This window comes from Carassius auratus, chromosome 4 (genome assembly GCF_003368295.1).
Source record: "Carassius auratus strain Wakin chromosome 4, ASM336829v1, whole genome shotgun sequence".
Taxonomy (NCBI): Eukaryota; Metazoa; Chordata; class Actinopteri; order Cypriniformes; family Cyprinidae; genus Carassius; species Carassius auratus.
Window position 1 is genome coordinate 27,009,742 of NC_039246.1, and position 18,521 is coordinate 27,028,262.

The 18,521-nt window shown below is 33.7% G+C and overlaps 1 protein-coding gene across 1 annotated transcript; it reads left to right on the plus strand.

Annotated features, from left to right (window-relative positions):
• Positions 1–1,441: 1,441 nt before the first annotated feature.
• Positions 1,442–17,154, plus strand: LOC113064558 (FYVE, RhoGEF and PH domain-containing protein 4-like). The gene is made up of 17 exons (XM_026235413.1): positions 1,442–1,644; positions 5,300–5,416; positions 6,519–6,654; positions 7,661–7,934; positions 9,004–9,096; positions 10,178–10,323; positions 10,407–10,563; positions 11,662–11,800; positions 12,035–12,093; positions 12,296–12,442; positions 13,026–13,198; positions 13,286–13,316; positions 14,465–14,548; positions 14,657–14,782; positions 14,896–15,045; positions 15,378–15,521; positions 16,381–17,154. The coding sequence occupies exons 1-17, from the start codon at positions 1,545–1,547 to the stop codon at positions 16,639–16,641; spliced, it is 2,337 nt and encodes a 778-aa protein (XP_026091198.1). The 5' UTR covers positions 1,442–1,544; the 3' UTR covers positions 16,642–17,154.
• The last annotated feature ends 1,367 nt before the right edge of the window (positions 17,155–18,521 follow it).

Here is an 18,521-nt window from a genome sequence, read left to right on the forward strand (position 1 = left end):
CTCTTAACCTCAACATGGTTCCTGACACAAAACACACCCCTCTACATGTCACCTTTTGATGTAACCTACACTTACTCTCACCCTCCCGGCTATCTGCAATGGTTTCTTCTTCACTTCCTTTCATTGCAAAAACACTTGAACAAGCTGTGTTTAACCAAGGCTCTGCCTTTCTCACACAGAACAACCTCCTTGATAGCAACCAGTCTGGCTTCAGAAGTGGACATTCAAAAGATACAACATCTAACTACTGGGGTGCCTCAGGGCTCAGTTCTTAGACCACTTCTCTTCTTCGTCTACTTGACCTTATTAGGTTCTGTCATTCAGAAACATGGCTTTTCTTATCACTGCTATGCTGATGACACTCAACTCTACCTCTCGTTTCATCCCGATGATCCAACTGTCTAGTCCTGCATATTTGCTTTATTCAACATCAAGAAGATCAGGCCCTTTCTTTCAGAACATGCAACACAACTCCTTGTTCAAGCTCTTGTTATGTCCAGGCTGGACTATTGCAATGCTCTCTTGGGAGGTCTTCCAGACAGTTATGTCAAACCTTTCACGTTGATTCAGAACATGGCAGCAAGATTACTTTTTAATGAGCTGAAAAGAATGCACGTCACATCTCTGTCTATCAATTTGCAAGGGCCACCAATAGCTCTGCACCCCTTTACCTAAATTCATTACTTCAGACTTATATGCCCTCTAGAAGCTTGCGTTCTGCAAGTGAACGTTGCTTGATTGTGCCATCCCAAAGAAGCACAAAGTCACTTTTACAGACTTTTAAATTAAATGTTCCCTCCTGGTGGAATGACCTCCCCAACTCAATCTGAGTCCTTAGCCATCTTCAAGAATCGGCTAAAACACGTCTCTTCCGTCTTTATTTGACCCTCTAACTCTAGCACTCTCTAGTCGAATTTTATTATATATATATATATAAACGCTTTTCCCTTTTAGACTTCCACTCTATTAAATTTACAGCTTGTTTTCTTAAAAAAAAATACTAAGTAGCTTTCTAATATTTTGTATTCTATTTTCTTTTAATTTATTATACAATAAACAAAAGCAAAAAAAAAAGACCTCTAACACTAGCTTGCTCTATTCTTTTTTTATTTTCTGTTTTCTTTTTATTTATTATATTATTTAAAAGCCCTTGCTACGTGTACTGTTAAGCTAACTGAGACTTGTTTCTAGCACTTGTATATCATTGCTCTTTTGTTGATTTTGATTCTTTCCATTGTCCTCATTTGTAAGTCCCTTTGGATAAAAGCGTCTGCTAAATGAATAAATGTAGATGTGACGTTCGTGTCCAGGTGATAGATATCTTTCTAAGAAATAATTTGAGTTAATTATAGTAAGTATAGTTTAATTAATTTATGATGTACTTTAGTGCGCATACTCACAGTATTGATGCTCTACGTTCATTCATACTAAAGATTCGACGGGTGAAGGTTGGTTGAAGCGCGCAGCAAGCACAACACAGCACGATAACTTTACACCTTTACTGAGGATTTAAAGTGATTATTTAAAGTTCCTGCGATTCTGAGATGTTTGAGAAGGTGAAGAAGGGCGCGTATGATCTGGAGGAGTTCAGGAGAAGATCTGCACCGAATGGAGAGAAGAAATTCAGACGGGGATCGGTTCCCGGTGAGACATCTTTACCGTTTTACACAGCGTCACATGTTTGAGCTTGTTGTGGGATTGCACAACGACTCAGAAATCTTCGTGATTAAATATCAGTTTCCTGTTTTTGTTTTTTTCGCATCAGCGAATCTGTTTATCTGCCATTTTTATGAACGCATTTATTTTTTATTTAATTATTTATTTTTATATCTATTGTGTTATACTAAATGAGCAAAATGTTATATTATTTTGTAGATTATTTTGTTTAAACATATTTTAATTTTATGTATGCAATGCAGGGATATTATAGTTAACAAATAAATAAATAAAAACAAATTATAAACAAAACACGTTTTTATTACCTGAAGTAGGCCTATACATTAAATATAGCCTATATAATATAAATAAATGTATTTTATTTCAGTTAGTTGACAAGGAAACGTTTATCGTTTTTATTTAGTTTAACTTTTAAAATATTTAAAACTGAAGGAAAAAATGTATATACATATATTTTTAAAATTATAATAAAAATGCCTCATTTGTAAGTCGCTTTGGCTAAATGTAGGCCTATATTACTAGTTTATTTGGTTTCTGCAATAACTTTTCATTTAATAGCAGTATAACTTTCTGCCAGCAGAGGACAGTATAAACACTAATACACACACACTGTATATTAGACTTAACCTCAATCAAAACAACAGCTCATGTAGCCCAGAGAATTGTTTTATTATTTGACACATTATCTCAGAAAACAACACGTGGTTTCAAAAGATAATTAAAAGGGTAGTTCATATACAGAAGAATCTCAAATGACACATCAATATGAGGAACTAACTCAGTCGCTCGAATCTTCACTAATGATATTTGATTTAATGAGGAGCAAAAACAGGTGTGTGGGGAACTACAGTGTTTATTTTCCAGATGAAAACAAGTTAGTGAACTTAACCAAACTAACTGATGAGGCCTGACAGAGTCTCAATGTCAGCAGTTTCTTGCACAATAAATGTCACACACATGCGCTCGTGCAGAAAAAAGGGAAATGCAGTGAACAGATAGAGAAGGGCATGCAGTGATCGCAGGAGTCATGTTCACTGTCAACATACATGATTTAGGAGAGCAGTGTGTGACCGGAGAACAGGTCAGTGTGTGTGCTGTTGTTTATTTGTTTTTCATATGTTCATATGTCATGTTTACGTTTTGCAGTTTATGAATTTCATCTGTGAAGCACACACATGCACATATAATATATATTTATATTTATTATATATATATATATATATATATTATATATTTATTTATTATTTGCAGATGAAATTCATAAACCGAAATGTATATAATAATTTTATTTTATGTTTATTTATTTATTTATTTATACACGTGTGTGTGTTTATTATTTTCTATTTAATTCATTTATTTAAAATACAATAAACATTTTAATTTGTATTTTTAAATAGGGTTATTTTTTATATTTACATAATTTTTTATATCTCTATTATATTTATTTATATTATTATTTACTTAAATAGTATTACATATTTTTATTTATATGTATTTAGGGTTAGGGTTATGTTTTTTTTTTTTTGGAGAATTTTTATATATACATTTTTGTTTGTTTACTTAACAAAAATATGACATTTGGTGCGTCATTTTAAAAATGAATTTCCTGGTTTTGCTCATCTCCAAAATATATGATTGCTGAAAAAGTGAAATCTCTGTCAAGTGATTTTTGTGCAAACGGAAAGGGTTTTTGAAGTTTCTCATGACACTGAGAGCTTGTGGATGCAGCACTTCTCCTTCTGAGGGTCTGTTGTTGAAAGCATGAGTGAGGGAGTCTTTGTCATGGACTCAGAGCCTGTGGAACTGAGAAAGCAGACTGAGGAAGCACAGGCCTCCACTAACTCACATTTCTTAAAAGATTGTCAACCGCAGTCCAACATGCTGCCTTTATTTCAGCATAATTAATCTTTTATTTATTAAGAGACAAAAAGGAATACAACGGAAATGATAATACATCAAATAAACATATTTTTAAAGTTATAGGAGAAAATATTTTATAAGTTGTCATCAGAGTTTAGGCTATTAAAGTCTTCTAACTTTTCTATGATTATTTTCTCTAACACACACACACACACACACACACACACACATTACAGCTCATTTAATGCTCACTGCTCTTATAGTGGGGCACGTTGTCACACAGTATCTGGATTCATTGCAGTTATTGTTGAATAAACTCTTATAATAATCAACTTAAACTATATATATATATATATATATATATATATATATATATATATATATATATATAGATAGATAGATAGATAGATAGACACACACACACACAAATGGAAATATAAAAATGAAAGGTGATTAAAAATATGATCTTGGATTCTGCTGTTTATTGTAGTGTTGTAAAAAATATTTATAGTAAAACAAATAAATAACAGGAATATACTGAAATAAAAATGAAATCGAAATATTTTTGTACTCTTTGTAACAATAAATCAAAGATTTTTCTAACAAATATTTAAAAAGGAATAAAAATATACAAAATTACAAAGCACAGAAGATAATTAAATTACAACTTAAACTAAAATTAAAGTGAAAGCTGAAAATATAAAAATAATAGCAACTGTGCAATGCAAAATATGATCTTATAGCAGGTCACACTGAAAAAAATTAAGCTGAATAGGAATATTAAAAAAGAATAACCAACAATGACAAAAAGCAAAATTTAATTAGAAGTCATATTTCATAATCTAGCTGTATTTCTTTGTTTTTATGTTATATGTTAGCAGTGAAAAACATAATAATAATAATTAAAAAAAATAATAATAATTTTTTGTGACCCATCTATGATTTGATTAACAAATATCATAACAAATATAAAATGATCGAGACAACCTGCCCCTACCCAAAATACACACAAATCCTCATTTGTGACTCTGGAGCTGGTTTTAAGTGTCTGAATAAATAAGCTTTCCATTAGGATCTGACAATATTTAGCAGAGATACAACTATTTGAAAATCTGGAATCTGATGGTGCAAAAAAAAAAAAAACTGAGAAAATCACCTTTAAAGTTGTCCCAGTGAAGTCCTTAGTGATGCATATGAATAATCAAAAAATAAGTTTTATTATATTTATGGTAGGAAATTTACAAAATCTCTTCATGGAACATGATCTTTACTTGATATCCTAATGATTTCTGGCGTAAAATGAAAAAATCTGTAATTCCTAAAATCTGTAGGCTATTGCTTTAAATATCCTTGCGCTACTTCTGACTGCTTTTGTGCTCCAGGGTCACATTTAAAGAGTTGTTAAGTTAGAGCTATACCAGCATACCACCACAGAAACACTGCAGCAGTGTGGTTTATAAATCTATAATCACACAATGCTGTTCAAGAGGATGTGTTCAAGCGCACAATAGAGGAAGCAGCCGTTTTCACTAAACACATCCTTCAGATGCTGCTTTCACTTCAGATTCTCAATCAAAGGAGTAAATGCTGATTTTTACAGTTTTAACAGTAAAAAAAAAACATTATCCACACGTTTCCACACATCAAATGAGTCTGTGCTGGCTTAAAATGTACCCAGAAACATCCCACATCACTCGGTCGGTTTAATGGTTTACCTGGCTTTGCAGAAGTGAAGTGTGTGTGTGTGTGTGTGTGTGGACAGGAGATGTTGGATGCGGTGGCCAGTGTGACAGTGTTACAGTGGAGCGTTTGCTGAATAACAGGAGCTCAGTGTTGAGAAGGTCAGCGGTCTACAGCGTCTCAATGCCTCCTCCACCAGGTACTTCAGCATCAGCATCAGCATCCCGTTAACTCTTTACACTGCACTCGTTTTAACAGCCTTCTGAAATATGAAGTAGTGCGGGTTGAGTGTAAAGCAGCTGGAGGAGCACAGGAAGTGATGTTTAGATCATGTAGGTTGTTTAACATGAGCCAGGCACTGTGGGCTTTACCCACAAACCTCCTGTAAAAAAAAAAAAAAACTACTAGTATTTATGCATGAAGTTATAAGTGAAATGGCAAATACTTACAGCAGAGCGTCATGCTTTACATTTAGAACTGTTTTCCCACATTGATTCTTGTGTAAATAAAATCAATATGGTTTATTATTATTATTATTATTATTATTATTGAGACACAACATGGAAGATTTTTTCTTTTAAGACTTAGAAATGAAAACTAAAAATGTTTTTAGACTTTGAAAATAAAAAAAAAAATGGTCTGAAAGTTTATTTTTAATTTATTATTATTTATGTATTAGAGGTTTTATGTAGGTTTCTCATCATATTTCCTTAGATCTTAAATTTGAGAAAGAAATTATATATTTTTTATTATTTATATAAAATGGTTTAATTTATTCAAATGCTTGCTTATAAAATTGTTTATTCAAATTAGTAAGTTTTTTTTAATTATAATTAAATATTTTATTATGATAAACAATTTATATTAATATAAAAAATTATTCAAATGAATTATTTCTTAACTTAATCCTTTTGTAAGACAATAAAATGGGTGAAAATTTATTAATATTTTATATTATACTATTTTATTTTTAAATAATATAAATGACATTGTTGTAAAGTTAATTTATTAAAATGATTGATTATTTATTTTACAATATTGAACTTATTAATTTAAAAATATTACATGTGGGTTTGATTACACTGACCCATATTTGAGTTTGGTTATTGCAGAAAGTGTAATTAAAAATCAAAAATACATTATGAAAATTAATTAATTTAATTTTAAAATGAGAAATATCACATATGGGTTTGATTACACTGACCTCTGCTGTTTGTTTTGGAAAAAAATACTTCCTAGTCACAGATGATCACAAAATATCAGTTCTGAAGCGTCTTTCATGTCTTTATTTTTCGCTATAGTTCTTCCCAAACCCAAATTCCAGTGTCCAGTCAAGATTTCAGCTGGAGACCTCATGGATGAGGAGGAGACGACGACAAACATAACCCGAGGACGAACGTCAGTGATCTCGAAATACCACAGAAACATTGACAGGAGGTGCGGAGGGTTTGATTTGTGTGTGCATCAGAAACGTCTATTTATTAGCATAAAAAAAAACACCAAACTTAAAAAAAAAAACAAGTTATTATAAAATTAATTAAAAAAAAAGTAATAAATTTTTTTATTATTACATTGAAACTAATGCATATTTTGACCAGTATTTTCACTAAAAAAAAAAAAGTTTAAGCAAACAACTTATCCTGGGTTGCTTTTTAATTTGTTATTTTATTAAATAACATTTTGTAATTTAATAAAAAAATTATCATTCAATTCAGTAAAACAATCAATGAATAAATAAATGCATTAATGTTTATAAAATGTTATTTACATTTTGTAATTTAATAAAAAAAAATCATTCAATTAAGTAAAACAATGAATGAATGAATAAATGCATAAATGTATTTATTTTTAATTTAAAAAAAATTATATATAAAAATTATATATATATATAACATTTTAATTTGTAAAAATAATATATTAAAACTTCATTTTTATTAGTAATATGCACTTCTAGAAAACTTCTAAAAAATATATTTTCTCAATATTTTTTTTTTTTTTTTTGCACCCTCAAATTCTAGATTTTCAGATAGTTGTATCTCAGTCTAATATTTTCCGATCCTAATAAACCATACATCATTGGAAAGCTTATTTATTCAATCTCAATTTAAAAAAAATGGACCCTTATAATTTGTTCTGTGGTCCAAAAACCCAGAAATAATGTTCTCCAAAAATGGCACATAAAATGAACACAAAAAAAACAGAGGAAGTACTGAAATGTAACTTTTTCTTTGTGAAAATAGTTTCTGTCAGTCCTGCACCAAATGTTTTGGTGTTTAAGATGATGAGAAAGATTGCTGAGTAGTATCTTACGTTCACACTTCATAAATAGGACAGTGAAGGGGAATTCACCCCCTCTTTTCTTTTTTTCGCCTCTGAGACTTTCACTTCCTGTTGAAGTGGCGTTCTAGACACGCTGTTTGTCACCTAATACTCTCTCCTCCAGCGTCACCAAAGCTTCATCAGACGGCTCTCCACCGGAGCGCCTCGTCTGCACCCAGTCGCCCTCCGGCTGGCACGTCTGGTCTGGCTGGTGGTCAGAAGAGGTCAAAGGTCACGCTGAGTTTGGAGAGCAAGAGACGGACGCTGAACATCTCCCGGCTCGCTCAGAAAGCAGCAGCAGCAGCAGTGAAAGAGCTCCACAGGACCACGAGGACGAGACTCAGGACAACGTCCTCAATGAAGAGACGCAGAACATGGAGAAAGATGAAGACAAACAAGTGAGACGTCACCACTATCACTTTAACTAGAGCTTATACTTCATATCAGGGATTTGAATAAAGGCCGAAGCCTAATTCATAAACATTGGCATGACTTCTTGTGCAATGGTAAGCGATTAGATCTGCAGTTTTCATCTGTATATAACAATATGAGTGAAAATGCATAATATAGATCATATAAATAGCATTTGTCTTAATTATTGCAAAATGTGTTATTTAATAAAAAAAAAGTTAATTTATGAATTACTATAGTTATTGTTTTAACGTTATTAAATTATTTGTTTTAAAATGACACAAAATGCACACATTATTTTAATATTTAAATATCTACAATTATTTCATTAAAGCGTGTTATCTGTGAGATATTTATTATTGTTGTTTTTAAATAATATAAATTGTATTTGTCTCCATTATTGTATTTAGTTATACTTTGATGAAAAGATTACAATCAGGCAATAAAAATGGTGAAAATGTATTATTTTTATTATTTAAATGACACGATTCGCATTGCATTATTTATTGTAACGATATTTTACTTACGCATTATTTAATTGATTACTTTTAAGATGATTTAAATGATTACGTAAAAACAATTATTATAATCATTAAAAATGTCAAATTATTCAAAATAGTTCTTCGTAAAGGCTTTAGAGGAAACAGTTTGCTAAATAAATGAATGGAAATGTAATGTGAACTCTGCAGTCCCTTGAAAAAGGGATGCAAGTCGTATCTAGGGACCAAAATACCACAGAGATTTGGGATGTGGACTCTTTTGACTAAAAACAGTATCTTGGGAAGCACAAAACAGCATCCTGACGGTCAGTTACATCACCTTAACATCATGCCATCAACTCATTTTCTTTGTATATATTGCATGACTTTGTGTGACTGCTATCAGATGATTTTATCGACCACATGGCCCTGTTTTTTTCCACTCAGCGTACAGTAGTTTTACACTGAATGTTAGTGGCTTTCCAGCAGCATTCATGACCTAAGTTACATTACCGCAGAGACGTGTCATGCTTTCAGATTGAATAAGTGAGAGGAAATAACAGGCTGTTTTCATCAGGAGCAGATCACAGAGCTCAAGCTGTATAAGATCGCCAGTGAGCTGCTGCAGACGGAGAGAGCGTACGTGACCCGGCTGCACTTACTGGACCAGGTCAGGGCACACACTTTTACATCCTTCAAAATAAAGCTGCTTTATTTGGCTTCGATGCTTCCTTTAAGAATCTTTAACATCCGTGGAACCTATGACAAATTATTTCAAAGGATTGCATGATTTACATTATTAATAAATTACTCGCAAATGCTGAATTGGTTAAATAATTAATTAAAAAAATGGCCGTTTATGGTTCCATGAAGAACTGGAATTTTATTTTCATATTTTAATATGATTAAATGGCTCATAGGATCAATTTTACAATTATTCAAAAAAAAATATTATTATTAGCTAAATTATTTATTTATATATATAAAAAAGTATCAACTTTGGTTCCATGAAAATCCTTTAACATCCATTGAACCTTTTCAAAGGAATAAAATGTATTTATTATAAATTTTTTAGTTTAATTACTAAATGTAAAATTAGTATTTAATATTTTTTTAAATAATTAATAAATGTTTAATTGTTTAAGCTAATCATTTTTAATTGATCGTGATCATGTTTAAAAAAATTACATTAAATTATACATTTTAAATTATTAAATTGCTTTAATTATTAAAGTGTCTCCATTAACAATATTTAACATCACTGAAACCTTTTTTTATTAAATGATAACGAATCATTACATTAAATTATTAATTTTAAAATTAATAATTTAAATGGTTAATTTGATCATAAATGGCTCCATGATGAACATTTAACATCCATGAAACCTTTATAAAATTATTAAATTGCTAAATTGTTCATTTAAAAAATATTTATTTAAATTATTAATTTTAAAATGATTAAATTACTTGAAATATAAAATGTCAAAAAAAAATTTTTAATAGATTATACTTTTTTTATTAAATGAAAAATGGAACGCATGTATTGCATACAAGTTCTTTATAATGGAAAAAAACTTTTTTAGATTAATAATGTTCTTCATACTAATATAAAATGGTTCTTTTAAGAAATTATTGCTGAAAGGTTCTTTAAAGAACCGAAGATGTTCTTCTATAGCATTGCAACAAGAAGCCATTTAGAAACCCTTTATTTTTAAGAGTGTGCATGTGAAGTGAGTTCTGTGTTTCTGCAGGTGTTCTGCGCTAAACTCACTGAGGAGGCTGGGAAGGGGACGTTTCCTGTGGAGGTGGTGAAGGGCATCTTCTCCAATGTGGGATCCATCTACACCTTCCACAGCCAGTTCCTCCTGCCGGATCTGGAGACACGCATGAACCAGTGGTGAGCGCCGGCCGATTCGTCCTCACGCTTCTCCTCATCCTCAGCTCTCACACTCACCCGCTCACGTCTGCGTCCTCCTGCAGGGACTCCACGCCCCGCATCGGGGACATCTTAGCACAGCTCGCACCCTTTCTCCGGATGTACGCCGAGTACGTGAAGAACTTTGACAACGCCATGGACCTGCTCAAACAGTGGACGGAGCGATCGGCGCAGTTTAGCTCCATCATTCAGGACATACAGGTGTGTGTGTGTGTGTGTGGGTGCATGCTTTTACTTGATGATAACCCAATAAATAAACTTTTAACAGAAAAGTACTCATCACTTCATGAACTCTTATTCTACCGCCTTTAAAGGCATTTTGGTCTGATTTTCCAGTTATATAGCTACATAATATAACAAATAATTGATTTTCAGATTTTTCCAGTGCAATATATATACCAAAATAATATTAGATAGTTTGGTGATTTCTTTTTTCCAGTTTAATATCTAAAAATATATTCGAATATCAAAATAATTTGGTGTGAATTTTTTTTTTTAATAGCCGCAAATACATACAAATAATATAAAATAATTTGATCTGTCTGTCTAGTTAAATGGCTAATATATATATATATATATATATATATATATATATATTAGCCATTTAACTAGACAGACAGATCAAATTATTGTAATCTAAATATTTAAATCTTATTTAAATCTTAATCTAAAATTATTAACATCAAATAAATTTGTATGATTTTCAATTAAATAGCTATAAATGTATATTTAAAAAATATTTTAAATAATTTTTTGGTTTTGTTGAATAGCAGTAAATATCTGAAATAAAAAAAATAAAAAATAAAATAAAAAAATAAAATAAAATAAAATACTCCCCACTACCTAAATTCTTATCATATATTTTTTTAACCAAAATATTTTTATCCGTTTTTTCCAATAACTCTAAATATAGAAAAATTATATAAAATAATTTGCCTGGATTTTCCAGTTAAATAGCTGAGAATATATTTTAAAAAAAATGTATATTAAACTGTTCATCACTATATATATATATATATATATATATAAAAAATAATAATAATATATATATATATATATATATATATATATATATATATATATATATATATATATATATATATATTTATATATTATTTATTTTTTATTTTTTTTAAGCTTAATTAAAAAATACATTTTTCCCCCAGTAATTTTCTGCATGAGAATCCATGAATGGCATGACCTTCTAACACTAGATTGAATGTTCCAGTGCCGAGAGACCACTGATTGTGTAGTAGTTGGAGAAGATGGTAACGACGAGCTGTTGATTGTTTTGTGTAGAGTCAGGAGGTGTGTGGGAACCTGACTCTGCAGCATCACATGCTGGAGCCGGTGCAGAGGGTTCCTCGCTACGAGATGCTGCTCAAAGACTATCTGAAGAGACTCCCGGAGGACGACCCCGACTGCAGCCAGGCCAAGAGTGAGAGATACACACATCTGCTTTCGCTTTTCTCACAAGTCAAGCAAATAATATGCTCACAAGGACATTTTTTTTTTTTATGTTCTGAGCAAAGTAAACTTATTTTGCACGCTTCTGTGAGCAACTGAACGTGAGGGTTTGAGATCAAATGAAAGTATTGTTTAGTTCCCAACTGCTTTCAGTTCCATAACTGGATGAGTCAGCTGAGATATCACTTCTCCTTCTCCTTTCCAGAGTCTCTGAACATCATCTCAATGGCTGCCACACACTCCAACACGGCCATCCGCAAGATGGTGAGAGACACTTTCACAAGCAAGATGTGCTGAATCCATTTGAACGTTTATATCTTTATATATCTTTTGTATAGTATTTCAACTTGAAAATGCATTGCATTCAAATAACCAACCAACCAACCAACAAACAATCGGTCCCTACAAGTCATTAGTGTTTCGCTCTCTATAAATTCTTCACTGGTTTTATATGCATGTGTTTCAGGAGAACCTGAAGAAGCTCATGGAGATCTATGAGATGCTGGGAGGTGAGGAGGACATCGTTCACCCATCCAACGAGCTCATTAAAGAAGGACAAATCCTAAAGCTGGCCGCCAGAAACACCTCGTCCATGGAGAGATACCTTTTCCTGGTTAGATGCTTCTCACGCAGTATTTTTGCCTTGTTTTCCATCTAAACATCCTTCAATCAAAATGCATTGACAAAAAAAAGCATTCTAGATTTTCCAGAAAACAAGATACCCGTATTTTCCAGACTGTAAGTCGCACTTTTTTAATAGTTTGGCTGGTCCTGCGACTTATAGTCAGGTGTGACTTATTTATCAAAATTAATTTGACATGAACCAAGAGAAATTAACTAAGAGACATGAACCAAAATAAAACATTACCGTCTCCAGCCGCCAGAGGGCGCTCTGTGCTGCTCAGTTCTCCTGTAGTCTACACTGAAAACATAGAGCGCCCTCTGGTGGCTGTAGACGGTCATGTTTTTTCTTGGTTCTAAATGAATGCGACTCATAGTCCAGTGCCACTTATATATGTTTTTTTCCTCATCATGAGGTATTTTTGGACTGATGCGACTTATACTCAGGTGCGACTTATAGTCCGAAAAATACAGTATGTAATTTTGCTTTTCAGTAGTAAGTAGAATTTAATGTTTGGCTGAAAAGCATGACATAAAACGATTGGGTTGAAACCACGCCGTCCTTCTCTTTTCAGTTTAACAACATGTTGCTGTACTGCGTGCCCAAGTTCAGTCTGGTGGGCCAGCGGTACACTGTGCGCACGCGGATCTGCGTTGAGGGCATGAAGGTGCTTGAGACGTCTAATGAAGACTATCCTCACACTTTCCAGGTGTCGGGTAAAGAGCGAACGCTGGAGCTGCAGGCCAGGTGAGGGCAGACCCATACAGATATAGAGAACAGCAGAGAACGTGTCTGTTTTAGCACATAATGACTCTAGCTTTCTGTGATTCACAGCTCCGAGCAAGACAAAGTGGACTGGATCAAGGTATCAGTGTTGTTGAGTTGTTCAAAGCTGCTTTAAATCTGAATTATATCAATGTTAGAATCAGGACTGGTTTCCACCACAAAATAAAAAATGAATAAAACACATATAGTGTATGTGTATATAAATATAGATAGTAATAGACTGTTGGGGCAGTTAGGTTCTCCTTTTCTTGTAGTTCTGATAAAAAATGTTATGTTGTGAGATTAAAAATTCGCAATTAGTTATATTTTATTATTATTTGGCAGAAATTTGTGACTTTGTGATTTTTTTTTTTTTTTTTTTCAGAATTTCATATTTCTGTTTATCATATTTTTGTCTCATAATTACGTTTTGGTTTTATTTATTTTTTTAAATAGCTGCAAATACATACAAATAATATGAAATAATTTGGTCTGTCTGTCTAGTTAAATGGCTAATATATATATCTAAAATAATTAACATAAAATAAATTTGTATGATTTTCAATTAAATAGCTATAAACGTATATTTAAAAAATATTTTAAATAATTTTTTGGTTTTGTTGAATAGCAGTAAATAAAAAAAAATTTTATATATATATATAAAAAAAAAAATTTTTTACCAAAATATTTTTTATCCGATTTTCCAATTAAATTGGAAACAACGCCGTTCTCTTTTCAGTTTAACAACATGTTGCTGTACTGCGAGCCCAAGTTCAGTCTGGTGGATTTTGTTTATCATATTTCTGTCTCATAATTACGTTTTGGTTTTATTTTTTTGTTGGCAGAAATAAACCCGTGACACTTAATTGCAATATATAAACTCGCAATTGTGAGAAAAACGTTTTTATATTAAATTTTTAGCTGGTCTGTTCAGACTTTTATTCTTAGAATTGCAAGGAAAATATAAACTAAATGACATAAAATGAATAAAGATCACTAAATAAAGATATTGCTAAACTTATTAAAAAATAATAACTATATAAACTAATTTAATGTTTTTTTTAGTTGCTAGTTTATGATATTCAGAATTGCGATTAAAACGTCTTTCTCACAATTGCAGGTTTATATCCTGCAATCAAGAGTTGCACGGAAAAAAAATCTGAATTGTGAGATTAAAAAGTTGCAATTACTATCTGATTATCTTTTTTTTCCATTGGAAAGTTTCAATGTAGACTGTTTGTTTTCTAGGCGTTCAAGGAGACCATTGAAATCTTTCAGCAGAAGAACGAAACATTCAAATCAGCCTCTAAAGAAGTAACGGATGAGGTTTCTGTAAGTAGAAAGAGCAGACCGTTCATGCATAAAGAAGACTGTGGTGGGGGTCGAGGGGGAAATCTTCATTAAAGACACTTCACTTATCTGTGCTCATGTGATTTTCAGAAAGAGGAGCTGGGGAAGAGAGCCCCGCGCTGGATTCGGGACAATGAGGTGACCATGTGCATGAAGTGCAAGGAGCCCTTCAACCCTCTGACCCGCAGGAGACACCACTGCAGGGCATGTGGATACGTGAGTTTGCATGTCTACGTTTATCTGGAAATCTGAACGAGCACTTCCTGTTGAACTCGAAACTCAAAGATGCTTCAGAGATGATGATTGTAATGTTTTGAACTGTGTCTTAGGTGGTGTGTTATAAATGTTCGGACTACAAGGCATCGCTGAGGTACGACGGCAACAAATTAAACAAAGTGTGTAAGGACTGTTACTTCATTCTTACCGGACGAGTGGATGCTGAGGAACCAGTCAGCGGGAAGAAAAGAGGAATTCTTGAGGTTTTGGGGGTTTTTTTTCTGTCCGCATGAACCATTTTTGAAATAATCTTGATTTCAGAGGTGTAATGTGCACTGAAAATGTAGAGATACCTTACAGTGAACATCTAATGTGTAATTGCGACACTCATTGTCATTGTAGTGGATTAAAGAGTACAGTGCTTATTCAAAAATGTAGTGAAGAAGAGAGTAAAACTAATATCTTTGATTTTTTTTCTTTGGAATACTACAGAGTATCCAAGAAGATACACAAGTACTGTAATTAATTACATTTAATCAAATACTTCACACTTCTGCTTAATTTTTCCCTTTTGCTTTCTCTTGACCTTTACCAGATTGAAGCAGCTCAGGTCTCAGGAAACAGTTTCCTTTGTGGCTTCCTGCAGTACAGTACAGACCGAACTAAACCGTGTCAGAGGGTCTGGTGTGTGATCCCGCAGCACGACGCACTTGTTCTTTACCTGTACGGCGCTCCACAGGTGAGAGATGAAGTGTAGTCCAGCTCACATTGATTACCCTTCAATTATGCGATATAGACCAAATGGAAATGACTAAAAAGTAATAAATATATTTGTGTAGCTTGCTTCACATTATGTTAGCTTGACAAAGCAATGCCCTAGCAAACCTCAGATCACCTTTGTAACCACTTAGCTACACCCGTCACAAGTTATAAATACAGAATGTGCATTTGTTGAGACGAATGTCTGAGGATTTCAAAATAAGTCAAGAGGAGATTGTTCTCCCTTTGCTGTAAACAAAGCTTGGTTTTCATGAGACTAGCGTATTCATATCGGAGCTTATGCTAAGGCCATGTGTCCACCAAAGTGTTTTTTTTTGCCAGCTGAAAACAACCAGCTTTGAGCATTTGAGTGTTTTTTTTTTTTTTTCTTGAGATGCTATGACTGCTATGATATAAAGCAACGCCCGAATGCTTAGCGCTCGATGCAAAAAAGATGCTCAGTGCTCGGCACTCTCCTGCTGTTTTAAAAATAACGCTTAAAATAAAAAAAATAATAAAAATAAAAAAATAAAATCATCCATCATCCACTGGAACACTACTCTCTTGTGAATATGCATACGACAGTTAGCCTTTATTAACCCATCAGAGCCGTGTGGAGTACTTTTTATGATGGATGGATGTACTTTTTTTAGCTTTAATATCTCAACCCCCATTCACTGCCATTATAAAGCTTGGAAGAGCCAGGGGATTTTTAATATAACTCAAATTTTATTTGTCTGAAAAAATAAACTCATATACACCTAGTATGTCTCGAGAGTATATCACAGGGTCATTTTCAGCCTTGAATGAGACCGGTTTCTCTATGATTTTGTTCTTAGGATGTCAAAGCCCAGTGTACCATCCCGCTCCTGGGTTACCAGGTTGAGGATGTCCAACGGTCTGTGGATCATCCAGCCACCAGCTTCCGTCTGTGCCAGTCAAAATCTGTCCACTGCTTCACTGCTGACACAGAGGAAGTGAAACTGCGCTGGCTAAAAGTGATACGCAAGGCCGTGATCGGGGAGATTCCAGAATGCCAAACACCAGTCGATGATGACCTTGTCAATGGCTGCCATGAAGACGTGCCTGATGGTACCTGAAAAGACTAGGCAGTTTAGTTTTCCATCTTACACGTGTAACTCAGCAGAATAGAATGTGTTGATTAGATAAGGAACCATAAGGAACAGATTGGATTTGTTTGGGAGTGTATAAATAGATTTTTCATTGCATACATATGCAGTCAGTTGATTAATATCAGATATTTTAATTGAATGTATTATAATGTCAACCTCAATCAGACTGGTAAAAACATTCAGCGTGTGATTTATGTAAATCATTATATTGTCTTAGTTTACAAAAGTTTGTTTGCAGACCAATCTCAGCAAAGTCTGATTTATGCGTTGTGATTTATTAGCCTTTCTCTTCGTGACATCATGTTTTATGTATATTTTCAATTTGTAATGTTAATATGCTTTTTGTCATTGCAGCTGTCCGTAAGATTTATGCACTTTATTGCTTTTTGTAAAGTAGGACATTGACATTAAAATTAATTAATAAAGATTAAGCTCTATCGCCTTAATCCTTAGACCTCTCTGTTGCTACCGTCTGAATCAGTGGAGACCGATTTCAACAGCCTAGCAACCAAAAAGAATGCTGTAACAACAACATCCTAGCTACCATCTGAAATCTTATAAACCAATTTGAATAGCAAAGCAAACACCCTAGCAACCACTCAGAAAACGTGTGCCTCTTTGGGATGGCACCATGAGGCTAATTTTCACTTGCAGAACACAAGCTTCTGGAGAGCACATATGTCTGAACTAGCGAGTTTAGGTATATTGGTGATGTGCACTGGTTGTCTTGTAGACAAGCATCATCAGTACCTTGAATTTGATGTGAGCGGCTATTGGCAGTCACTGCAAGCTGATGAAGAGAGGTGTGATGTGGTCGTTGAAGACCATTCTGGCTGCTGCATTCTGGATCAGTTGCAGAGGCTTGATAGTACATGCAGGAAGGCCTTGCCAAGAGAGCATTACAGTAATCCAGTCTGGAGAGAACAAGAGCTTGGACAAGGAGTTGTGCAGTCTGCTCTGCTAGGAAGGGTTTAATCTTCCTAATGTTGTGTTAGGGAAAACCTATGCAATGCAAACAACTAATGTTGGATCATCTGGTTGGAATAAGAAGAAGAGTTGAGTGTCATCAGCATAGCAGTGATAAGAAAAGCCATGCTTCTGAACGACAGATCCTAAAGATGATATGTAGATGGAGAAAAGAAGTGGTCCAAGCACTGAGCCTTGAGGAACCCAGTAGCAAGAAGTTGTGACTTCCTCTACAGCCCCTTTCACACTGACCATTGGTCCCGGAAAATTACCGGAACATTGCCAGATCGCCTTCTGTGTGAATGCAAACACATCCCAGGATTGATTCCGGGATCGATCCTAGTAACCTAGTAACATTGCCGGGTTTAGTGCCGGAATGAGCTCTGTGTGAACAAAAGCCAGAACCAATGCCATAAAGGATGTGTCGTAGTGATGACGCACATTATCGTGCGACTCATTAACGGGTGTTTGGAAGGCAGATTAACGTTCACGATGCAAAAATATATGCTAACTGTAATGATGAAGCAGAGATCAGTTAGCTCCTTTCTATCCGCACAAAAGCTGAGATCTTTTGGACCTTTACGGGTTGTATGTGAATGCACACACACATTCTGGGAAATCACTGGCACTGTGAATGAACCAAAATCTAACGATCCGTGAACAATTGCCGGGACACATTACCTGTGTATTATCTGGAATTTCAGTGTGAAAGGGGCTCAAGACACCTTGAAGGACCTACCAGAGAGTTAAGACTTGAACCACTTGAGTGCGGTTCCTGAAATGCCCTTCTACATGAGGGTGGACAGGAGGATCTGGTGGTTAACACTGTCAAAAGCAGTAGACAGATCCATCAAGATGAGTACTTAGGATTTGGAAGCTGC

Bases quoted from the DNA above. Each gene is read 5' to 3' on its own strand.
- LOC113064558 (XM_026235413.1), top strand. From the start codon at position 1,545: ATGTTTGAGAAGGTGAAGAAGGGCGCGTATGATCTGGAGGAGTTCAGG. The intron at 6,655-7,660 runs GTGCGGAGGGTT...TCTCTCCTCCAG, and splicing joins CACAGAAACATTGACAGGAG to CGTCACCAAAGCTTCATCAG. The intron at 10,324-10,406 runs GTGAGCGCCGGC...GTCCTCCTGCAG, and splicing joins GAGACACGCATGAACCAGTG to GGACTCCACGCCCCGCATCG.